At 45.8% G+C, this 25268-nt stretch overlaps 1 protein-coding gene across 2 annotated transcripts in view; it reads left to right on the top strand.

The window, feature by feature from the left end:
• CHST11 (carbohydrate sulfotransferase 11) overlaps positions 1-25268 on the top strand; it is a 316832-nt gene that overhangs the window by 146736 nt on the left and 144828 nt on the right. For both annotated transcript variants that reach the window (XM_010357301.2, XM_010357300.2), the window contains exon 2: positions 1121-1206. In XM_010357301.2, the coding sequence (XP_010355603.1) occupies positions 1121-1206 (86 nt within the window). The remainder of the gene's footprint in view (positions 1-1120; positions 1207-25268) is intronic.

Here is a 25268-nt window from a genome sequence, read left to right as displayed (position 1 = left end):
TTAAACCATAAGAAAACTGCCTATGATATACTTGAGCAGAAAGCCCCATTTATTCTTCCCCCATCTCTCTTTTTTTCCTCTCTCCTTCCTTCCCTTCTTCCTTCCCTTCCTTCTTCCCTCCTTCCTCCTTCTCTGCTTCCTTTTTTCCTTTCCTCCTTCCTTTCCTTCCTCTTTTCCTCTCTCCTTCTTCCCTTCCTTCGCTTCCTCCCCTCCCTTTCCTTCTCCTTTCCTCCTTCCCTCCTTCCTTCTCTCCCTCTCTACTGCTCTCTTTCCTTCTCTCCTACCTTCCTTTTTTCCTTCCTTCCTTCCCTCTCTCCCCATTTCGTCCCTCCCTTCCTCCTTCCTCCTCCCACCAACAAATAATGATCAAGCCCATGACTATGCTTTACACAATGCATGAGGGGCTGCACAGAGTGAACAAGACAAATGAAAAGGAAAGAATTCATTGCCATTTAAAAAGAGCTCTTGGTGGCTTCAATGTTGGTGGGTTTTGAGGAGTTCACTTAATTCCTCCTCTTTTATTAGTTGTAAGTACCATCTCTGTCTGGAACCGTAAACTCTTGTCTTTTCTGCTTCATGCTGATATTTTCACTAAAAATAACATAATTTAGCAGAGGCTTTGGGGAGGCTGAGCCTCTGACCTATCCAGTGGGAGGAGCCTCCTGGGGAAGGACCTGCCCGTTCTCAGAAGCCCAGCTTCCAGGGACTAGGAATAAAAGGTCATTGACTGTTGGTGGAGAAGTCTGCGGAATCTTAAAATGTGTTACCAAGCCTGGTGCTGGGTAGAACTTGCTGTCTTTGAAGCAGCCATTATGCTATCTTTTGTAAGTGGTTTCATTTCAATGAGTTTTAGATGTCTGTCCTGTTTTCTTAAAACACTTGCTGGGGAGACTTTTTAGCATGATTTAGATCCTTCTGGATGTGGAGATGCCTGAATGCTGGGAAGACAGACGGCAGCTGTGCTGTTGGAGAAGGGACAGCGTGGAAATCTTCCTTTGCTAGAAGCTGGTTTTCTCTTTCTTTCCTGCCTGTTTCTTCTTCCCTCCTCTGTGCCTTTTTCTTTGTCAGACAACAAATCTTTGTTGCTCATTTCTGATGAGCCTTCACTTTCTTTCCTCAGTCATGCGGAGGAATCCCTTTGGTGTGGACATCTGCTGCCGGAAGGGGTCCCGAAGCCCCCTGCAGGAACTCTACAACCCAATCCAGGTAAGCTTCGAGTACTCTGTCAGCATGTGAACTTTTTTTTTTTTTTTTGGTGGGGATGGATACTAAAAACTCCAAAATTGTGGTCTTTGGGAGATTTAAAACTTCCTTTCACAGCCCGGCATTTTACCTTTAGAGGTTGCTTTCTTCGTCACCCTTGTTCTATGTAGCATCTCTGAAAATTTCTAGCAGGGGATGTTTAGAATTAAAGAAATGCCTAGGCTTAGTGCTAAGCGTTCAGACCTGCCCAGGGTTTGAACTCCTGAGATTAATACAGTCTCAAGTCCGAGCAATGGGACTCAGAAATTAAAGGGCCAGCAAGGCTGTGCAGTCTTCCCGTTGGTATCCCCAAAGGAAGAGTTGCACATGGGTACACTTGACACCCACTCCCACACCCCACATATTAAAGCCCAGTGATGCCCCACCTCACTGTGCCAGTTTGGCAAACTCCCTTGTGAGCAGGGACCTTTTGCTAAGTGACTACCTCAGTAAATCTAACTCGTTAGTTTAATGAGGTAGCAAACGTGGCCTCTGTGCCATCAATTATGAAAAGAGCTCCTCTTTGAGCAAAAAAAAGCTCCAACCAAGGAAAAGTATCTTCTGTGGAAAGCTAGTGCAAAGTTAGGAGGCCTGGTTGCCATGGCAAACAGCCTCAGTGGCGTGTGTGGGTCTTGATGTGGAGACTCTGGGACTGATCCTTTCGTAGGAACATTAATTAGCACTTGATGCCCAGAACTGGTGAGTGAACACCTAGCAGCAGCATCAGTGGACATTCGATAGCTGTAGAGAAAGAGGGGAAAATGTACTGCTTTGGCTACAGTCTCTGACTAAATTTAATACTTCTTTGAACCAAGGTACCTGGTGGAGGAAGATAATGCATGGGCCTCAAAAGTGTCGAATTTTTAGAACTCTTGCAAAGAGATGCACTCGAGAGCTACCTGGTGCCCCCTACCACCCTTCCCAATCTCTCACCTGCACTCCCTTCTGGAAAAATGGACTCCTGAGTTTATGCATCATGGGTGGCCAAATTAGGTTAACTCATGCCCTGTCTTGAGGTGTGACTTGGCCAGATTAGTCCATTAATTGCCACATCAGTATTGCCTGAGGCTTGCTGTACTTGGTTATGTGGTGACTCAGTGGGGAATTTGATAGTTGGGTTCCCTTTGGTGCCCCAAAAAATCTGCCTATGATAGGCAGGTCTCCCAGCCTGTCCACACACATTCTGTCCTAAGGAAGAGGCAGAATTGTGCTTCAACAAAGGATGGGATTTCTGGTAACCCGTGTTGAAAACCACACAGGCTCCTCAGATGCAAACCATTCCCGTCTTTTTGTTGATATCCTCTGTTCTCAGAGCATTTTCTCCTTCAATACAAAACTGCTGAAACACTGCTGCAAATTTTATGGGTAACATATGGTGTCATAGGAAAAGCTATTTCTGAAGTCACCGCCCCTGTGGATGGAAGGTCCATGGACTGCGTCTGTCCTGTTCACTGTTGGCTCCTCGGTACCTAACACAGGGCTCTCAAATACTTGTGATTGAAAACATGAAAGTCCAGGTTCAAATCCTGACTTCATCTCTAATTGTGCAACCCTGAATATATGATGAGTTCTCTTTAGAGATCAGTTTTCCTACCTAAAACTCTCCCCGGAATGTTGGGAGGATGAAATAATTCTGATGTGTCAGGGGCTCTGTCGGTATGATTTGTCATTTTTGTGGTCCAGAGGGTGGCTTCCATATCAGAAGCCTTGACTTAGGAGTGAGACCTAGGGTTCAAAGCCTAATTTCATCATTTCTCAGCTATGTGACTGTGGGGTGTTTACTTAACCTCTCTGAGATTTCTTTCTTTGATTTATAATGTGGCATGAATAATACCTGCCTTGCAGTGTTACATGTAGTGATGTGTCTTGCTTGGGGCTTCCTGTAGAGTTTGCGCCTTCATAGGTTGATTCACTCCTTTTTCTCATTCATTTCTTCATGTGCTGTTACATGTGCCTAGGAACATATAGCTTAGTAGCTTAACAGCTTAGCACTAGGCACTGGGCACAAAAGGGTGGAGAAGGGTGTGTGCTTAGCCTTTTGTGGCTGGTAATTCTGGGCTCAGGGTTGAGGGGAATGAGTTGACTGGCGAGGCAGACCCTGCTTGGTCCCATTGTAAACCAGTCAGAGAAGAGATGCCTGTCCTGGGTAGAGGCCCGCTCTTCCTTCCGGTAGTGTTCTGAGCATTGTCTGGATGACAGGCCTATTGAGCAGTAGCCTGGGACTTGGGAGGGAAGCTAGGGCTGGAGAGCAGCTCCGGGAGGCATTGGGGAGGGCGTAGGTGGGTGAGTCACCATCCTCCCTCAAGGACGTCTTGGGCAAGTTGTCTGGCCCCATTAGCCAGCAACCAGGGAAATGTAGCTGCAGGAAAATCACCTCGTTTCCTCGGGATGTTTTTTCTTAGGCTGGTTTCCTTTACAAGCTGCAATTATGTTCCATCCCACGCAAGTTCAGTAAGTGGCACTTTTCAGAGAAACTGTCTTGGTGATCATTTGGGCCGGGGAGTTGAGGAGAGAAGGGAGCGAGAGCTTCTATTGAGTTAGTTGGTTTTGTGTCCATGAGCCATTTACAAACTTTGCACCTGATTGGGCTCTGTGGCAGTTTCTTGTATTTCCCTACCAGCCAAGCTGTTGAAGCTGCTGAGCCCGGAGTGATGTTATCACTGAGGCAGATGACAAACCCTCTAGTTGCTAGAAACCAAACTGCTCCCCGAGCTGGCGTTTCCGTTTTTTGTACTGACTGCGTATTTGAGCTTGATATATAATGGTGAAAACAGGAACTGTTTATTTTAGGTGATAAGAAACCAACATTATGGCAAGAAGATGTCATCTTAGTTACTCTGTTATCAGTACCATAGGCCAGATACTATCTAGATGCTTATGAACATCTTATCTAATCCTTGTAATAATAAGCCCCAAGCTAGGTTTTATATTCCCATTTTATGGATGAGGGAACTGAGGCCAGTAACTTCATACAACTTATCCAAGGCCAAATAACTAGTAAGAAACAGAGTGAAATTCAACCCAAAAGCAAACTATAAATCCAAATTTCTTTACCTCTATGCCGTACCTGCTGTTACCAGCAAAGTTCTCTTGGTGGGAGTTGCCCCATCCCCTCTCCAAAAAAACAAAAAAAATCGAACCCAGATTTTCACTGGACAAAGGGTTGGGAAAATTGGGAAATTTTGGCTATAATCTGGGAAAAGTGGCTGTAATATTGGGAAATTGGCTATAATCTGATTTTAGTGTACCAAGTTCTTTATTTTAGTGTCCAAGATTTCCTTATTTTAGTGCCCTGCAAACCCCTAACCAATAAAACAACAATTGGTTAAGAAAAGTTTGGAGTTGATATTCTTAGAAAAACTGTACTCTGATGTCTTATAATTTTCCTGGTTCTCTGCTGTTTCCTTGGCCCCAAAATAAAATGTAATTGCCGATCAGATCAGCTGGAATCAAGTCACCGAAAGTTCAGGAGGTGTCAACTGCATATTTGTGGGCCGAGCACATCTGCGGGCCTCTCTGGCTCAGTTCAGAGGCACAGGGCAGAGCTGCATTGTCAGCCATTAATAGGGCCTAATTTCCCCTAAATGCCAGCTAGGGTGAGACAGCTTGTCCTTCTGCCTCGCCCACCTCCTGGTCCTCTCGTGGATTCCCTGAAATCTTCACAACGTCACTCATGTGGTTCAGCCCTGCCCTGCTTGGTTCTTTCTTTAGCATTTACACTTGCTCTGTGATTACCATGTTCCAAGGGGAGGGACACACACAGCACAGGGCTGACCGTGAATTTATAAGCACTGAGTCTAGGAGGTTTGCATAGGGCACAGCAGATCCAATTGTTCCAGGGGTCTCCGAGGATCAAACAGTGTTCAAGGAATTTAGAGGAATTCTGGGGAACTCTTTGCGGGGCGGGGGTGGGGGGTGGGGGAAAGGCTCCAGGAAAACTGAGAATGACAAGATCTTGGAGGCCCCCACTGAAATCTCTGTTACATGGTGACTCTTTATTGATCAAGTCTTCAGGGTGCTAAAGTAAACTTATTTCTCCATCAGTTAGACTCCAGGAAGCAGGATGGGGAGGAGGAGAGAGGGAGGGAGAAGGAAGGTCAGACGGAAAGAAGGATGAGAGAGAAAAAGGAAGACAAATTACTATTTACTAAATGTATAATACATGCCAGTGACCATTCTACATATTTGTCACACATGTCTCATGAAATCTTTACAACAACCCGTAGAGGAAAGTCTCCAGTAACCCCATCTTTTAGGTAAATTAACTGAGCCTCAGAGGGTTGAGCAATGTGCAAATCACACAGCTCCTGAATGAGAGAGCCAGGCCAATGTAGCCTGGCTAGGTTGCAGGATGAGGAGAGGCTAGTGCTTTATTTTTCCTGGGTGAAAAAATGCTTCCTTGAGATTCTCTTTCCCAGTGACTCAAGCCGAGACCTGAGGTGTGCTCAGGACCAGTTGCAAAATTCACAAAAGCAGGTGCCAGGACTTCTGGAATGGCATGGAATGGACAGTAGCCGTAAACAATTGCAGGCCAGGCACAGTGGCTCACGCCTGTAACCCAGCACTTTGGGAGGCTAAGGTGAGCAGATCACCTGAGATCAGGAGTTCTAAACCAGCCTGGGGAACATAGCGAAACCTCTTCTCTACTAAAAATACAAAAATTAGCCAGGCATGGCAGCTCATGCCTATAATCTCAGCTACTCAGAAGGCTGAGACAGGAAAACCTGGGAGGCAGAGGTTGCAGTGAGCTGAGATCGTGCCCGTATACCCCAACCTGGGTAATAGGGTGAGACTGTCTCACAAATTAAAATAAAATAAAATAAAATAAAATAAAACAAAATAAAATAGCAGATTTATTTTTTGCTTACTGAACCTGATATATGGCCCAGTGAAGGACAGGCCTTTGTCTCCTGCCTGGAGCTGGCAGAGCAGGAGTCACCCCCGAGAATTCTGCCATGGGATAGACATTTGGCACCTGGGCTCGTTGATTTCATTGAATGTTTTAGATTGATAAAAGCTTGTAACAGTCCAAAGGTTGTTGGGGCAGTTGTGGGGGACTCTCTTAGCCCCAACCTAAATAGCTTTTTCAGCAATGCCTGCCAAAATTTGTTCCTTCAATGGACATTTGTAGTGGGGAGGAGAGGCACCTAAATCATGTACCTGATAAGTGGTCTATAATAGAAGCTTTTTGCAAAGTTATGAGAGAATCGGGAGTGAGTGGTTAGCCTCTGAGGGACGGTGCGCAGTGGGGGCCTTTCTACAGGATTTGAGTCCAGTCTCTGAAGACACAGCAGACTTCCCCATGTTAAAGAAGTGAGACAGCATCACAGAGTGGGGAACAGCAGCAGGGCCACAGGGAGAGAGTCCATGGCGCATTCAGAGAACTGGGAGGGGTTTGTGGCTGGAGTGAAGGTGATGCCAGGGGCTGACCGGAGAGGGGGCAGGAGTGGCAGGTTGGTATCATGTGGATTGGGTCATGTCTGCCGTTCTGGTCATTTCCAGTCCACCTGGTCTTTACCTATTGGCAGGGTTGGTAGTCACGAGGGGCCCACAAAAACTGGCGTGCATCTTGTTTGTGACCTAGCTTCTCCTTTTGACTTGGCCACTTGCTAACTGTGGGGCTTCTCCAGGGCAGGTAATGTCCCCTTCCAGGCCTCAGCATTGTCATCTACAAAATGAAGGGGTTAGACTGGATCAGTGATTCTCAAGCCTGTGGTGAGGACCATTCTGGGAGCTTTTGGAAAATGACCAGTGCCCAGGCCTCACCCCTGGCGATTCTGATTTTATTGGTCTGGGTTAGGGCTGGGGTGTTGTTATTTTTCAAAGCTCCCTAAGTGATTCTGATGGATAGCCAGGGTTCGGAAGCCCTGAGTTGGAAGGTCTTTAAGCACTCCCTACCCTCTGGTCCTAAAAGTCTGTGATTCTAATATAACCTATAACTTGCAAAGTTAGGGAGGGAGAAGCAGGCTGGCAGGACCAAGGGAAAACAAAAAGAGAAAGCAGATAAGCTGTACGTCTGCCTGTCTTCGTGTTCCAGGACACATAGTCCTCCTGTGCAAATAACTCGCCATCTTCCTACACCCACCTATCACCAGACCCTTGGCTGATAGAAAAATGCCAAGTTAGTTCACTGAAACCTTGGCGTTATCAGTACTGCACAAAGCCCTCTTCAGCACACAGCACAAGCACCACCCTGTAAAATCCCCAGCAAGCCTTTGTCCACTTGCAGTCAGTTCCTCTCTTGCTGACCTGCCCATTGCTCCCTTGCAATGTGCTTTCATACTTTTTCTAATACATCTGCCTTTCTTTACCTACAGTTCTCTTGGTAAACTCTTTTTACCACCCACATGACACCAACCCCAGATAGTTGCAACGCAGGACATAACCCGTTATGTGAAAAGCAACTCAAAGCATGTATGCTGAGGTTGTTCACTCTACATAGTTTCTACTCTCTTTCTATATGAAGGCTCTGTGTCTGTGTTTTCCACTAGGACACAGAGATCATTGTCCTTCATCTACTCCATTTGCAGGTTTGTGGGTCCGATGCCTACAGTGCTGGACACCCAGCCAGCAGCATGTGGGCCAATCCAAGATGCCAGGTCTTCAGCCAAAGTATTGGGAGGAACCCTGTGAAAGGGACCCTTGGGCCACTTTTGTCTTGAGCCAGTAAGAAGGAGAACCCAGACTTGCTCCAGGCCAGGCGTCAGATGGACATTTCTGAAGGATCAGTTACAATCATAGAAATGAGCATGGAAGGAGAAGGGCCCTCTGCCTTTTGAATGCTATTCAGGAAGAACGAAGCTGAGTGGTCACATATGCTGGGGAAGGCATGAAAGAGCAGACGTTGTACTGTCCCCAACTCTGGTCAATTAATCCCTTCATTACCAACCACCTGGTAAATGACGAGTTGGTCTAATTATCTTCTTTGACTCAGCAGCTGTCTACCAGCCAAAGAGGGATTAATTGATTTGGTTGTAGACTGACTCTTTATGCAAAGATAATGCTTACTGCCAGCCTGGCAGCTGGCTGGCAAAGATGAAATATTACATTAACCTGATCTTACACACAGCACTTGGGAGAATGCTTCATTATTAATTGCAAATTACAATAGACTGGCGAGGCCCATTGCAAAAAAACCACAGACAGTGAACTACCTCTCTCACTGTGGCTAGTGGATTCATTATTCTTGAACCAGGGAAGCTTCACTGGTCAGATTTCCAGTCAAGCCAGGAAGGATTTCCAGTCAAGTCAGGGGACATGACAGTCAGACACAATTTGGGTCAGAGGAAAGGATTGGATGCCTGAAGGAACTGGGGAGTCCCAGCCCAGCTGTATGACCTGGGACAGTCACTTACTTACCCTGTTCAAGCCTTGGTTTCTTTATCTGTAAAATCAGAGCTTGATACCAGTCTTGCAGGTTTGTGAGATTCAGAATTCTCTATAAAAAGCACCTAGGACAGTGCTGAGGTCAGAGTTGGTGTTAATCAGTAGCCATTCATTGTCAGAATGGAGTTAGGTCACCTGGGAATTTTCTTAGGGGGTCTGGGCCCTTGCTGTGCTCTGTAATGTAGACTCAGACATTTTGCACATGCACATTTGGAGTTTTGTTGAATAATAATAAGATGGATGATCCCCTCTTGCCTGGAAGCTACTAGCTATCTTCATTGTGAGTACTTGCTAACAATTTTGATTTATTTGTTTCTAGCAGAGTCTGTGTTGATCAGCAAGCTTGATGCACTGATTTATAAAGCCATGAGTGCCTCCGTGTGTGTGTGTGTGTGTGTGTGTGTGTGTGTGTGTGTGTGGTATGTGTTACATATATATTCACACAACCTATATTCTATAAAATATGCAGATGCAGCTTTCATATTTTAAAAGTCTCCCGTGGGCATGTCTGTTATACTCCCAATGCCTAGTTAGGTACTCAGTAATGGTTGTTAAATAAGACCTCATCTCTGGGTTGTGTTCATGTGAAAGCATTGATCTCATTGATTAGTCCACATTTAACTCAAGCTTTCTTTATAGGCAGTTGTTCTGCTTCAGAAACAGAAGTTTCAGGAACAAGCCTAATTTGATCCAATATATTCAAATCTGGATAGGAAGCTCAATGCCCTAATGGAGTTTTTCTGTGTCAGTCTGTATGAATATAATCTGACATATTTAAACTGGAGAAGGTCATTCATGTGACAAAATGACCTCGGCAATTTCCAAATGGTAACACAGCTGTACTAGCTGCCATTTTCAGAGAGTTATTTCCTGAATTACCCTCAATTATAAGAGGCCTCCACATAATTCGATTTTTCTGTAAATGACACAACTCAAGTAGCTTCTCAGCCAATTGGATTTTAACCTTGTCAGAACGGATAGAACTGAAACAAAGCCCTGGCTTGTTCTGAAACTGCCCGTAGGAGAGACGTCGGGGGTGAGAGGGTGGTGGTGGTAGCATGCATCTTCCTTTCCCAGTGGAGTCTGTGGGTCTGATGGACCCTGCAGATCTCAGGGGAGTTTCCACCCCATCTTCACACTAGTTACTCTGAGATCTGAGGTACATGGCTGAACCTTTTTGAGCACTGGAGACCTTGTTTGTAAAACAGGACTAAAATGCTTGTAGTTCAGTTATTAAGGATAAAATTAGAAAATATATAGCATCCCAGGCACATGGCAAGATTCCTAGTCAATGTTGATTTTTTTATTTGCATGTAAGAAGCCTCCTCCAGGAAGCTCTGATTTTTTTCCCCTCCAAGCTCTGGTGAAATGTCCTTCTAGAATGATGCTGCCCACTAGCAATAGAATATAAATCACGTGTGTCGTTTGAAAATGTTTGGTAGCCACATTTGGAAAGGAAAAAGAAAACAGCTGAAATTAAGTTTAATAATATTTAAAATTTAACCCAGCATACCTAAAATGATTATTTCTGTATTTAGTCAATAAAAAAGTATTAGTGTATTTTATGTTTGTGTCTTCCATACTAAGTCTTTGAAATCTGATGTGTATTTGACACCCACAGCACATCTCAGGTGGGACAGGCAGTACATCGAGTGCGCAGGGCTGCATGTGGCTCATGACTGCTATCTCGGACAGTGCTGGTCTGTAAAATGCCCTGTTATCCCTATGTCCTGCCCATGTTATGACACTAATCTCACTCATTTAAAATGATTCCACCAGTCTTTGCGCCCCTTGAGGGAAGGAGCTATGTCTTTCTTACTCATCTTGGAGTGTCCAGTAGCTACTATGGGCCAGCCCTAGAAAAGGTACCCAGTAAATGTTTGGGCAATGAATGAAGCCACTTGCTCCTGTGCCTCCTGTGAGTTCAGCATGGGGAGGTGGCCAGGGCTTCACTCCACTAGAGGTGTAGAGGCGGCTGAACATCAGGGTGGGTGGTTTCCTGGGACCCAGTGAAGAGTATGGCGTGTTTGTCCCAAGTCTCCACTTCATGCCGATGCTCGATGTTTCCCCCAGTTCCTGCCGGAAAGTGTAAGTGTAAGGGTCGTGGAAGGGCTAACACTTTGAAACTTATCAGTCATTCTATCTCAACTTTGATTTCACAAGACGTTGTGTGACTAGTGTGCGACAGGTGTGAGGCGGTTGGAGAGAATAGGAGCAGGGGATTGGTTGCGTGAAGGAACTGGGGAAAGCAAGTCACGGGACTAGGAAGGGATTAGCGGACTGCTTAAGCCCAGACTCCACCCTCCCTCGCTGCTTAGCCCACACTCAGCCCTGTTTCTCAATTCCTTCCGCTCCTACCTCCTTTCCTCCTTCTTCTATAGTGTGTGGCATGCAGCAAATACACACTGCGTGAAATGGAACTGGAATTCCCTCACACCCCGCCCTGCCTCCCTCACTGATTGCATATTCACTGTAGTAGTTTGCTGGGGTTGCTGTAACAACATACCACAGACTGGGTGGCTTAGACAATAGAAATGTATCGTCTCACAGTTTTAGAGGCTGGAAGACAGAGATCAAGGCGCCAGCAGGGTTGGTTCCTTCTGAGGGCCATGAAGAAGGGCCTGTTCCAGGCCTGTCTGTTAGCCTCCTGGTTTGGGGGTGATCTTTGGCTTCCTTGCTCTGATTGCTGCCTTCATCTTCACATGCTGCTGCCCCTGTGTGGGTGCCTGGCTTTGTGTCCGCATTTCCCCTTGTTATAAGGACACCCGTCATATTGGAGTAGGGGCCCACTGACTCTAGTATGACCTTATCTTAGCTGATTGCATCTGCAATGACCCTATTTCCAAATAAGGTCACGTTTGAAGGTACTGGGGTGAGAACTTCAACATACGAATTTTGGGGGGGACACAATTCAATCCATAGTGCTTACTGTGTGTATTGCGTTCTGCTAGATGCTAGGGCTTTCGAGATAAAAGTCCTTCTGTTATGAAAGATAAAGGATCAGGGTTGGCAGGGACGTGAAGAGGGAACTCCTGTGCACTGTTGGTGGGAATGTAAATTGGTACAGCCATTATGGAAAACAGTATGGAGGGTCTCCAAGAAATTAAAAACAGAACTACCATATGATCCAGCAATCCCACTTCTGAGTATATGCCCAAAGGAAGTGCAAGCAGCATCTGAAACAGACACCAGCCCTCTCACTGTAGCAGAGTTGCAGCATTGTTCACAACGGTAAGATACAGAATCAGGCCAGGCGTGGTGGCTCTTGCCTGTAATCCCAGCACTTTGGGAGGCCGAGGCAGGCAGATTGCTTGAGGCCCAGGAGTTTGAGACCAGCCTGGGCAACAGGGCAAAACCCTGTCTCTACAAAAAATATAATAAAATTAGCCAGGCATGGTGGTGTGTGCCTGTAGCCCCAGGTACCCGACAGACTGAGGCAGGTCAGGTCGAGGCTGCAGTAAGCCATGATCATGCCACTGCTCCCCAGCCTGGGGAGACCCTATCTCAAAAAGGAAAAAAAAAGATACAGAATCAACCTAAATGTCCATCAATGGATGAATGGATAAAGAAAATGTGAGTGAGATATAGATAGATAGATAGATAGATAGATAGATAGATAGATAGATAGATACAGATATATAGATAGAGAGATATATATAAATGGAATGTTATTTAGCCTTGGAAAAGAGGGAAATTTTCAGCCCTTGGTGACAACATGGGTGAACCTGCAGGACTGATATGGTTTGGATTTGTGTCACCCCTGCCCCCTGATCTCATGTCGAATTGTAGCCCCCAGTGTTGGAAGAGGGACCTGGTGGGAGGACATTGGATCGTGGGGTGGATTTCCCACTTGCTGTTCTCGTGATAGTGAGTGAGTTCTCATGGGAACTGGTTGTTTGAAAGTGTGTAGCACCTCCCCCTTCTCTCTCTTCCTCCTGCTCTGGCCGTGTGAGATGTGCCTGCTTCCGCTTCGCCTTCTGCCATGATTGTAACTTTCCTCAGGCCTCCCCAACCATGCTTCCTGTACATCCTGTGGAACCAATGAAACCTCTTTTCTAAGTAAATTACTCAGTCTCAGGTAGTTCTTTAAAGCAGTGCACAAACAGACTAATACAGGGACAGTATGCTAAGTGAAATAAGCCAGGCACAGAAAGACAAATACCATATGATCTTACTTATATGAAGAATCCAAAAAGGTTGAACTGGTAGAAGCAGAGAGCAGAATGGTTACCAGAGGTGGGGGAAACAGGGAGATGTTGGTCAAAGGGTACAAAGTTTCATTAGACAGAATGAATAAATTCTGGAGAGCTAATGCACAGCGTGGTGACTATGGTTAATAATAATGTATTGTAGACTTGAAATCTGCTAGGAAAGCAGATCTTAAATGTTCTGACCACACGAAAAATGATGACTATGTGAGGTGATATATATGTGACTTAGCTTGATGGTGGTCATCATTTTTGCTATCTATCTCTCTATGTAAGCATCATGTTGTATACCATGAATATATGTAATTTTTATTTGCCAAATTAACCTCAATAAGTCTGGGGAAGTTTGTGCTCTAATAAGGGTATCAAGCCAGTAAACTGACTGACCATGATAGAATGAGGTCCTGGCCAGACGTAGTGGCTCATGCCTGCAATACCTACACTTTGGGAGTCCGAGGTGGGAGGATGGCTTGAGCCCAGGAGTTTGAGACCAGCCTGGGCCAGATGATGAGACTCTGTCTCTATAAAAAATTTAAAATTTAGCTGGGCCTGGTGTTGGTGCGCCAATTGTCCCAGCTGACTCATGAGGCTGAGCCCGGAGGATTCCCTGAGCCCAGGAATTTGAGGCAACAGTGAGCTGTGATTGTGCCATCACTCTCCATCCTGGGTGGATTTTTTTTTAATTAAAAAAATTATGAAATGATGTCCTATATGAGTTTAATACATGATATTGGAGGAGCATAGAGATGGACCCAGACTAGGCATGTGCATGTGTGTGTGTGGGTATGCGTGTGTGTGTGCATGCATGCTTGTATGTATGTGTATGCGTGCGTGTGTGTGTGTGTGTGTATGTGTGTAGAGCCTTGGTCATCCCGATGGAGCAAAGACACAGGAGGGTGGCACGCAGAAGAGCAAGTGGCTCCACCCTCCCTTGCACAGTTAAAATCTGGCCAAGGTGAGAGGGGAGATGGGAGAGGGGAGAAGGGAGAAGAGGCACTGACTGGAGGGGCTGAAGCTTTGTCCCTCCTGGGCGGGCATTCTCCATCCACGCCCCTCTGCTTGGATGCAGAGGATAAGCAGGCCAAAGATGCATGAAAACTGAGTTCCATTGTAGCTCCAGACTTCTAGAAAAGTCAACAGCCCCCATATCCTCTGCCGTTCAATGTCTGCATTACCACACTGGGAGACAGTGACAGGCTGGGCATGCCGCAGGCCATAGCAGATGTTGGGCAGCCCTAGAAGGAAGCTGGCTGACCTTGGAGTGTGCCACAGGGGTATGACGCCCAGGCCAGCTCCAGTGCTGCCTAAAATGGCCTCTTGCAACATTCCTCTGTCTTCATCTTAAATCAGGGGCTTGAAGCCACAAAATGGCAAATACACAGTTCTGGCAGTCACTTTGAGTATTGGAGAAATTGCTCTGGCCATCTGTTTTGTCTCCAGCATGTTTCTCACGGAATACCCACGGATATATCCATGGATATAACAGACATCCTGCCAAGGCAGAGCTTGGCTCTTGAGAACTCGGCAAGCTCAGTGCTTGCCTGGATTCCTGCCTCATGTTCCATCCAGTGTTTGGAGAAAAGCTCTGAGAGAAAGATGAATATCTGAGGCCACACAGCCTAGAAGTAGTCAAGAGCACAGGCTCTAGAACTAGCCCCACGTGGGCTGAAATCCCAGTGCCAGCGCTTGCCGGCTGTGTGACATAGAAGAGCTTCTTACCAGCTCTGTGCCTCACTTGTCTCACTTGTAAAATGAGAATTGGCTGGGTTCAGTGGCTCATGCCTATAATCCCAGCACTTCGGGAGGAGGCCGAGGCGGGTGGATCACTTGAGGTCATGAGTTCAACACCAGTCTGGCCAACATGGTGAAACCCCATCTTTGCCAAAAATACAAAAATTAGCCAGTCATGGTGGCGGGCACCTGTGATCCCAGCTACTCAACAGGCGGAAGCAGGAGAATCGCTTGAACCTGGGAGGTGGAGGCGGCAGTAAGCCAAGATCGCACCACTGCACTCCAGCCTGGCTGACAGAGCAAGACTCCGTCTCAAAAAAAAACCAATAGCCCCTACCTCATTCTCTTTTGTGAGAATTTGATGAATCTAGACATGTGAAGTGCTCAGAAAGGTGTCTGGCACCAAGTGAAGGCTGTTTGCTATTTTTTGTTGTTATTGTTACTCAGGCACAAAGGCAGAGAGGAGCAAATGGTCCCTGGGAGCAAATGAGCAGGTGGAGACTAAGATCACTTGGACGATGCCGCTGGCTCATCTTCCATCATCTTGGAAATCCACTATCTCTAAAAGAAACACCATCTTTTAATGCAGGGGTTCACAGCTTTGGCTGCACTTTAGAAGCAAAAAAGGAAATTTAAAAAATTGCAATGCTCAGGCCACCTCATCGGTATTTTCTGTAAACCCTCAGGAGATTCTGGTGAACAACCAAGTTTGAGAACCACTTCTCTAGGTTTTTCCCATTCAAAGACAGATGCAGAGACCAGCAGCATTGACACATGTGGGGGCTTATTAGAAGTGCAGAACTGGCCCCCAACCCAGCCCACCAAAGTTTTGTTTTTTTGAGACAGAGTCTTGCTCTGTCGCCCAGGCTGGAGTGCAGTGGCGTGATCTCGGCTCACTGTGACTCTGCCTCCTGGGTTCAAGCGATTTTCCTACCTCAGCCTCCTGAGTAGCAGGGACTACAGGTGCACACCACCATGCCCGGCTAATTTTTGTATTTTTAGTAGAGGCGGGGTTTCACCATGTTGGCCAGGATGGTCTTGATCTTCTGACCTCCTGATCCACCTTCCTTGGCCTCCCAAAGTGCTGGGATTACATGTGTGAGCCACTGCGCCTGGCCAGGAAACTGTATTTTTAACAGGGTCCCAGGTGGTTTGTATAAGCATTAACTGGACAAGGCTTCTTAGAGCCTGGGAACCCTTAGAAGCAGCAGCCGTCAAGTAGGTTAGGTCACAAAGGACGAGTGGTCGCAGAGTCCGTGTGGGTTGCTGAGACGGGACACGAAAAGAAGTCCTGACGTCTCTGGGAAGGTGGCATGCTTCTGCTTCCAGAAACCCTGGAAAATAAAAGGCCATGTTTCTGTAGCTGTGGAGTACTGGTCCGTGGCAGGGAGCAGGAGTCCCAAGGTGGGTGCAGCCTCTCGATCCCTGTGGATGCAGTAAATACTCATAATTTTGTATGACTCAACTCAGGGAGAAGAGACATGTGGCATTGAACGAGTGCTTTTAGAAACAGAGGTCACCACACTATCTGCAAAAGGAAGACCTGTCCAGCCTGGGTGCAGTGTCCCTGGAGTGAAGGGGATTTGTGGGGCTAGAGGATAGAGTCCCCTGGGTAGCCACGGTCAGAGTTATTAATAGTTCTCTTCATAGATTGGACTGTTGCTTCACTTTTGTCAAGAAAAAAGAAGGAGGAAGCAACCTAGGCTTTTCATGCCTGCCTCTCACCTTCACTCCAGCTTTTTCCTTCAAAGGGCATTTTTAGGTGTCATCTTACACTCCTCCCATCACCCCTGCACGGCCCCCAAATGCCTGGTGCAGCAGATCTCAAACAATGCAGTTTTGTGGGAAGAGCATGGAATTTAGACCCCTGCGTCCTGAGTTCAAATCCTGCCTCTTCCACTTACTAGCAGTGAGATTTTGGGCAAGTAATTCAACTTCTTGGATCTTCAATTTCCTCTTCTGGAAAGCTGGAATAACTTATTTAAGTTCAGCTAACAAGGCCACAAAGTGTAACAGTTAAAACTGTGGGTTCTCAGGCTACCTTGCTTCAAATTTATATTTACTGGCAGAGCAATTTGGGGTCAGTTTTCTAATCCCTCTGTGCCTCAGTTTCTTTATATGTAAAAACAAGAAAAACAACAATACCTAGTTCTTTGGATTATTTTGAAAATTAAATGAATTGATTTGTGTAAAGTGCCTAGAACTGTGGCTGGCAGTACAAAGTCAAATACATATTTTTTTCTTTCCTTTTTCCTTCTTTTTTTTTTTTTTCTTGAAACAGAGTGTCACTGTATTGCCCAGGCTGGTGAGCAATGGTGTGATCTCGGCTCACTGCAACCTCCACCTCCCAGGTTCAAGTGATTCTCCTGCCTCAGCCTTCTGAGTAGCTGGGATTACAGGCGTGCACCACCACGCCCAGCTAACTTTTGTATTTTTAGTAGAGATAGGTTTTCACTACGTTGGCCAGGCTGGTCTCAAACTCCTGACCTTGTGATCTGCCTGCCTCAGCCTCCCAAAGTGCTGGGATTACAGGCATAAGCCACTGTGCCCGGCCTCTTCTTCTTTTTTTTTTTTTTCTTTATAGCAGGTTCCTGCTCTGTTGCCCAGGCTGGAGTACAGTGGCGTGATCATGGTTCACTATAGCCTTGACTTCCTGGGCGCAAGTGATTCTGCCACTTCAGCCTCCCAAGTAGCTGGGACCGCAGGCCTGGGCCTCCACGCCCAGTTAATTGTTGTTGTTTTCTTTTTTTGGTAAAGATGGGGTCTCACTATGTTGCCCAGGTTGGTCTTTACCTCCTGGGATCAAGTAGTTCTCCTGCTTTGGCCTCCCAAAGTGCTGGGATTACTGGCGTGAGCCACCGCACCTAGCCAAGTTATTTTTTTTTCTTTTTTCTTTCTATGTTTTCATCTTTAAAACTTTCCACTATTCTTTCTTTAAAAAGAAAATTGTAATCATGATTTGGGTCCTAGTAAGCGCGTTTTAAGAGAAGCTTCTTTTGCCCAATGACTTTTTTACTCCCTCACATTCAGTCAACCTTTCACTGCTTTGCAAATACATCATTCCCCATTTTACAGATGAGGAACCTGAGGCATAGAGAGGCATTTTGTGATTGGCGTGCAGCGTCATCCAGCCTCTTTGGGGAATTGCAGAACCATGATTCAGTCCAGCTCTGGAGCTTGTTTGTTGCTCATGGGACCAGGCTAGGCCACCTCCACCAGCTCAACTGGGGTCAACTCATTGATTAAATAAGTGATGTGAATTCCTTTGATCCTTAATTTACTGGTCTTTAAGTCAAGATGAAACCCCCGCCCTCTCCAGTGGTTTGTGGAAGGAGTATACAGGGCTTGTAAATGGGCTGACTCAATGCCTGCCTGCAGTTGGGTGGTCAGCTGGAATGAAATGCACAGTGAAGACCACCCATGGCTGTCTCAGGCACACCTGGGTGGAGGGTCCTGAAAGCCCCCATCCTAACAGGCAGGATTCAGTGAAATGGGAGCAAGGCATGGTGGGCTCTGTGCCCACCTGCGCCTGTGCCGGCTATATCTCTGTTTCCTGGATTGTCGGCTTCTCCTAGAAACTCACTCAGACCCCTCCTGAGTCAGACAGAGCATCCCTGAACCAGGACTGGGTTTGCTCAGGCCAGAGGCTGTGCTTGAAACAGGGGGGTTGCAGAGAAGGACTTCTGTGTGCTTGGAACTTTTTAAAAAATTTTCCACACACACACAAAAGTGTTAGGAGGCTGCTTTTAGATGTCTCTTTTTTGAGATCTTCCCTGCCTAGGCACAGTAACCATGTGTAATTTTCTTCTCAATTCATTCTTCTTGTCAGGAGAGGGCTATTTTTTAGCCACTCCACTGGGTTCTGTTTCGAGCGTTCTCTTCTAAACCCCAACCAAGAATTGGTGTTCAGACACGAGTCAGAATGATTCGGGGTCTCTTTCCTAATTAACAGGAAGCCCTAAGTCAGTGAAAGCAAGCCCCAAACAGGCACTGGGAGGGGCTGGGGTGGGGGCTGCTTATTGGGGGGCTGCCCATTTTGGAGAAGGCTGTTTACACCGATCCATCGACTCATTGGGTTTTGGTTGGCTACGGGTTCAGAAAGGGTTAATTCATCTCACAAACCCATTCTCTAAGGGTAAAGAATTAAATAAACTCATGCTAAGCCCATGGATTTTGCCGATGGAATATTCTGGTTTCTACTTTTCAAGAGCAACCCAAACGTTCATTAACAAGGAGGAACTTGTAATCTTTGCGAAGGACCAAATCTGAATGGGAGAAACCGTTCCCTCAGCCAATAAGTGAGCCCCGCCAACTCCTCAGCCCAGCAGCTTTGTCATTCTATAATTGTCATTCCTGAGGAGCCTTCATCCCAGGTCTGGTGGGGCCACTTGAAGATCTTATTGAATTTTCTAGGGAAATTGCATGCTAAAGAGACATTTGGAAATGAGGAGGCTTGAAGGCTGCCTTGAGACACATCCCCCAAAGGTATTTTGTCTCCACACAGAATGGCTCCCAAATGTGCCCTTGCACTTTCTCCTGCTTGCTACATTTGGGTTTCTCTCATCCATAGAACAGTTAATCTCAGTTCAGAATCTCAGTCTCGGCTCTCCATAGCTTTTCCTTCATTTTCCAGGATAAATGAGCTGGAGTCTGAAAAGAAGTGTGACTTCTTCAAGGAACTGGCAGATACTAGGGGAGTTCAGAAGCAGCTGACATCCAATTATTCACGGTCATGGGGGAAAGGGATTGAATGAGAAATAGAAATCCACAAGATAGTCGCCAAACCTCATGCTCATCCTTAGCCTTCTCTTCCAACATGCCTTTAACAGGACCAAGAAATGGGCTGATTTAGCACTGTTTTCAAAACGGAGGTCCTGAGAGATCAGTACAGTAAAATTAATTTGCCAACCCTTCTCTTAATGAGAAGCATTGAAAGGAATGGAAATTCCCCAATTATTTATTTATTTATCTATTTTTATTACCCAAAGTAAAGCATCATTTTTCTTGAGTAAGTGGCAAAATGAGCTTATTTTCTTGGCTGGTTTTGTTCATCGTTTGTTTTCATCAGAGAATAGCATAGAACATTGTGACTTTCTTTTCACTAACACAAAACAAAATAAAACAAAAATGATTGGGATTCAGGCCTAGATAATCTTGAAATAAAAGCCAGGAGCTAGGAGAATGACAGTCAATTGCAATTGATAATTGAGTCTCCTTCCCCATAGTATCCCGAGGATATTATGGTGTAACTAAACCAGAGAGGAAGAAGTGATAAGTATCTTGTTAAGATAAGCCTTTGCCAAAAACAACCCATGGCAAATCGCTGCCATTTGTTATCCAATACTGAGCGCAGAGTGTAGTCTTTCTTGAGCCTCAGAAACCCTGCTTGTCTCTATCATTTCAGTTCAAATTTAACTTGCTAAATATCATTGTCCAAAGCCTGGGCAGACTTTCAAAGGCAGCGTTGTTGCTGATCTCAAGCTTGACGCAGTGGGATCTTGCAGAGTCTCACAGACCACAGCCCCCAGTTTGTGGGGACACCTTGTTCAAGGCCTAAGCAAAGGATCTGTTTGGAGAATAAAAGCCAAGCCAACTTCAAAGGTGAACATGTGTGGCCTGGCCTGCTAAACCCAGTCAAGGCGATGAGCTGCAGACATCCTGTCTTTTTCTGGTGCTGTCCTAGACCTTGCCATTGGCTCAGGGCCATTAAAAACCCAAGGCCTACAGTCATGGCTTCCCAAGCTATGGTAGGCAGAATGCCTTGCCCCTTTTCCAAGCAGTAAGAATATGTTACCTTATTTGGCAAAAGGGACTTTGCAAAGGCAGTTTAAGTTAAGGGTTTTAAGATGGAGAGATTACCCTGGATTATCCGGATGGGTCCAGTATAATCATCAGGATGATAAGGGAGGCAGGAGTGTCAAAGTCAAGAAAAGAGATGTGAGGATGGAAGCAGAGCTTGGAGTGATGTGAGGAAGGGGGCCACAAGCCTAGGAATGTAAGTGACCTGTAAAAGATGGAAAAGGCACAGAACAGATTTTCCCCTGGAGCCTCCACAAGGAACACAAGCCTGCTAACCCCTTGACTTTAGGACTTGTGACCTCCAGAATGGGAGCATTTGTAGCAATTTGTTACAGCAGCAATAGAAAACTAACATGCACACACCCCTTTTTAGTTGGAGCTAAGTTTCCCTCTCCCAAGACCAGGGTCCAAAGGAGGCCTGGGAGAGGCCGGGTCTGTGACATCAGGTAAGCAGTCCGGCAGCAGCGTGGTGAGTCTGGAAAATGGGAATGCTGCTGATGGTGGTGGTGATACTGCCTTTTTCAGAATTGTTTTGAGGATCAAGTGAGGTACTGTGAAAATGCCTGGCAAATCTAGGTATAAGCCAGCAACCCTGGTGACCCCTACAGGCACATCACAGCTTACACACCGGCAGGGAATAGGCCGAGTCGATACAACCAACATGCTTGTACATATTCATAAGAGCTCTTCGACAACCACACATTCAACCTGAGATTTACATCAGATCACAATTTTGTGGATGGGTTCCTATGGGTAGGAGGTACTACCACTGTTTAGTCAGTACATTTATTTTTTTAAAAAGGATGGAGTAAATATTTGGAATTAATGGTGTTACATTTGTCAAGATTTTCCTTCATGAAATGATTATATAATTCTTACAGTATTCTCAAAAGTACCCGCATATAGGCTAGCTTCATTGAAACTCACAATTCTCTCAAGGTTGGCAGGGGAGAGATATTATCTTCCCATTTTAGAGATGCAAAGAGAAGGAAGATCAGGGTATTAAATAACTCTCCCCAGCCAAGTAAGCTCTTAATAAATGTCAGGTAAGGCTAAACCTGAACGTCGAGCCTAGAGAGGGCATACAGCCTGCCGATTCAGAGCAGACACCCCTGCCGGGCACTAGCTGGGTGACTTTGGGCAAGTTACTTAACCTCACTGTGCCTCAGTTTCCTCTTCTCCCAATGTAAGGATAATGTACCTACCTCACAGGTTTGTTGTGAAGACTAAATGAAGATAATGCAATAAAAGGCTGAGGTCCATGCCAAGCACATGGTAAAAATGTGTCATTGCATATTAGCAGCAGCAGCAGCCACAGCAATAGCCAAGGGTCAATTAACTCCCGGTTCAGTGTTCAGTTCATGATTGTCCATGTATTAAGAGCCAAAGCACCCCCAGAGCCATCTTGCCCTGCTGAAGCAGTCTAAAGTGCTCTACTAAGTTGGTGCATTAATCTCTAGACCAGAGGTCAGCAGACGTTTTCTGTAAAGGGCCAGACAGCAAATATTTTAGGTCTCTGTTGCAACTACTCAGCTTTGCCCTTGTGAATGAAAGCAGCCAAGACAATATGTAAATGAATGGGCATCGCCAGATTTCATCCACAGGGGTTCCCTGCTTTAGGCTGTGCTAAGAGTCAGAGGTCTGGAGTTCAAGTCCCAGCCTCACCACGCTGCAAGGGTGTTCTTGAGCAAGTCAGGAAGTCACCCCAGAGTCAGGCCCTTAACCTCTAAAAATGGGAATAATAATGCCTCCCGCAAGAGCTGGTGAGACAAGGGAAGCTGTTTGTAAACTGCAGAGTACTGTGCCTAATTTGGTTAGTAGTGTTTTATTGCCGATATATGGTCAAGGTCCAGGACACCCATGGTAGATAAAAGTGCATGTGGGCTAGGCGAAGTGGCTCATGTCGGTAATCCCAGCACTTTGGGAGGCCAAGGGAGGCGGATCACCTGAGGTCGGGAGTTCGAGACCAGCCTGACCAACATGGAGAAACCCCGTCTCTACTAAAAATACAAAATTAGCTGGGCGTGGTGGCACATGCCTGTAATCCCAGCTACTCGGGAGGCTGAGGCAGGAGAATTGCTTGAACCTGGGAGACGGAGGTTGTGGTGAGCTGAGATCGCGCCATTACACTCCCGCATGGGTGACAGAGTGAGACTCTATCTCAAAAAAAAAAAAAGTGTGCATGTGCACTTCGTGTAAAATACCAGGCTCTATCTCACCGTCTCTGCTGTTTGCAGTTGCATTATGAAATCAGGAAAGGGTTATTTAATTTCAATCACTTTCAACTTGTTTTGGGGTATGAGAAACACTCCAGCCTCTTAAAGCTTCCCGTTGCTGTCATGCGATATTTCTCTAGCCACGAAGCCTTCCGTGTAGTCTGAGTTGATCTGCATTCTGAAAATGGCAAATGAACAGAATGACCATGATGAATGGGGGCTCCAGAGAAACACAGCACTCATTCTCAGTGTTTCAGGCTGGGGGAGTGAAGCCTGCAACCTTGATGGGGGGAAGGTATGTGGAAAATGAATTGCTGAGTGGAATCTCAGAGAATGGCTGCTGAAGAAAAGCATTTCAAGGAGCAATTATGCAGCTCATTAAGATGCACTCCATTCCGGCCTCTGATCCTAGGGGAATTGTCAGAGCAATTATGTGCAAACCTCAATTTTGAGGTTTGAAAAGGGGTTGGTGCATAATCGGCAGGAGAAGAAAAAGAAGGGAGATGGTTTGAAACAATAGGTATTAAATGGTTGTCATAGCAAGGAAGACGGGTGGAAGGAGTGGACACCCTGGGTACTCAAGACTGAATGTGTGGTCTTAGGACTGCATACAGGCCACATGGGCAGTGCATTTGGTACACTTAATAGGACTTCTTGGAATCAAAGTGGTTTGCTTTGTACAAAGTTGTAAGCATGGTGTTTGGGATATGTTTGTTGAATGAATGAACGATTTGTGCTTGCCACATATGTATCAAATGAATGAAGGTGGGAAAAAAATGAATGAAGAAGTTAAAAAGGTGAGAATTTGACTCGGGTCTTGAAGGCTGGAAACCCAAGATGCAGGTGCCAGTAAGGTTGGTTTCTGGTGAGCCTCTCTTTTTGGCTCAGACGGCCACCTTTTTGGCTGTGTCCTCACATGGTCTTTCCGCGGTGCCTGTGCACTCCTGGTTTCTCTTCTTGTAAGGACACAGTTATTCTGGGTTAGGGCCCGGCCTTTATGACCTTATTTAACCCTAATTACCTCTTCAAAGGCCTCATCTCCAAATGCAGTCACATTGGAGGACAGAGCTTCAACATACAAATTTTGAGGGTGAAATTCCTCATTCCATAACACCAGCTGAAGAATCATACTTTGCTATTGTGGTTATTAGGCCTGATCTTGTGACTAAGCAGCTATGCCAAACCTTTTAAAGCCACTAGAATCACTGTTTCCTGGGATGTGAAACTGGAGATGCCCCAGTGTTCTGGAAAAGCAAATAGACTTCCAGTAACATATGTCCTTCTGTGTTAGTGCCTGACTCTGCTCTTCAAAGATCCCAGTGACCATCCTTTTTCTTTTTCTGAGACAGAGTTTCGCTCTTGTCACCCAGGCTGGAGTGCAATGGCTTGGTCTCAACTCACTGCAACCTCTGCCTCCCTGGTTCAAGCGATTCTCCTGCCTCAGCCTCCCAAGTAGCTGGGATTACAGGTGCCCACCACCATGCCTGGCTAATTTTTGTGTTTTTAGTAGAGATGGGTTTCACCATGTTGGCCAGGCTGGTCTCGAACTCCTGACCTCAGGCGATCCACCCGCCTGGGCCTCCCAAAGTGCTGAGATTATAGGCGTGAGCCACCGTGCCCAGCTGACCATCCTTTTTCTTTCCACTGTTAGACAAACAGGCAACTCACTCATGCTGTTTTTCTGAAAAAAGCAAAATTTCTGAACTATGTTCCTAAGGATTCCATAAAACAGGTGTCCTGGGAGTTGAAATTGACCATGTGAACCTGTGATCTTGTGTCAGAGTGAGCACTACTAAATCTCATTTTCTTCCCTATCTTCCTTTTCATTTCTAAATCTGCCTGGAAGACAGTAAAAGCTCATTAATTTGAACCCTGCTAATTTAGAATATGTAACATTTCCTCCAAGCTCACCATGAAGAAGGAATTTGTGAAGCAAATTAATAGTGTGAACATAATTAGAAAAGATGAGTCTTGTAGTGTTGGGAGGTACCTGGAGGTGATCCAGTCCTTTTCATTGGTGGCTTGTTTCTCTTCAAATGAGGAAATCAAGGCCCAGTGAGGTTCTGTGGCTCTTCCACACTCACACAGGGGGACTGTTTAGCCTCCTTCAGGACACCAGCCTACAACACGGAGTCTTACTTGTTTGTGAAAGACACAGGCTCTTTATTAGCTGTGGGTTCCTTTTACAATGTGAACTTCAAGTACTGAAAGTGCATTTTTAAAGAAATATTCTGTATTTCAGGTTTCCCACTAATTATGACTGGCCTTCTCCCAAGTTAGTTTGAGCTATTTTGGTGAGGTTTTTATAGTGATTTAGTAAGAAAAGCTTTTTTAAAACCTCATAAAACCTTCTGTACAATTCATTCTGACCAACATTCCCTCTTACAATTATGTCATTAACAGCTTCTTTTTAAAAGACCAGAACTTTTGTCTATTCATGTTAACCTTAAAAGCAGCATTCACCGAACCCCTGAGAAACAAGGAGAGCTGTAGTACTTTACAGGATTGGGGCAGAGCAAATGAAATCATGTGTGTGAGAGGGTTCTGTACATTTGTTTTTCTTAATTGCCATCTCTGACTTGGGCAGCCCCCCCATCCCCCCCCCAAAAAATGGTCAAAATATACTTGTGCATCTAAATGTGGTATTTCCTGGGAGAGTCCTGCGGGAATGGCCTGTTTTCCATGT

Source organism: Rhinopithecus roxellana, chromosome 10 (genome assembly GCF_007565055.1).
Source record: "Rhinopithecus roxellana isolate Shanxi Qingling chromosome 10, ASM756505v1, whole genome shotgun sequence".
Lineage (NCBI taxonomy): Eukaryota > Metazoa > Chordata > Mammalia > Primates > Cercopithecidae > Rhinopithecus > Rhinopithecus roxellana.
Note: the sequence above shows the minus strand (reverse complement) of the source record. Positions and strands in the feature narration are given on the sequence as shown.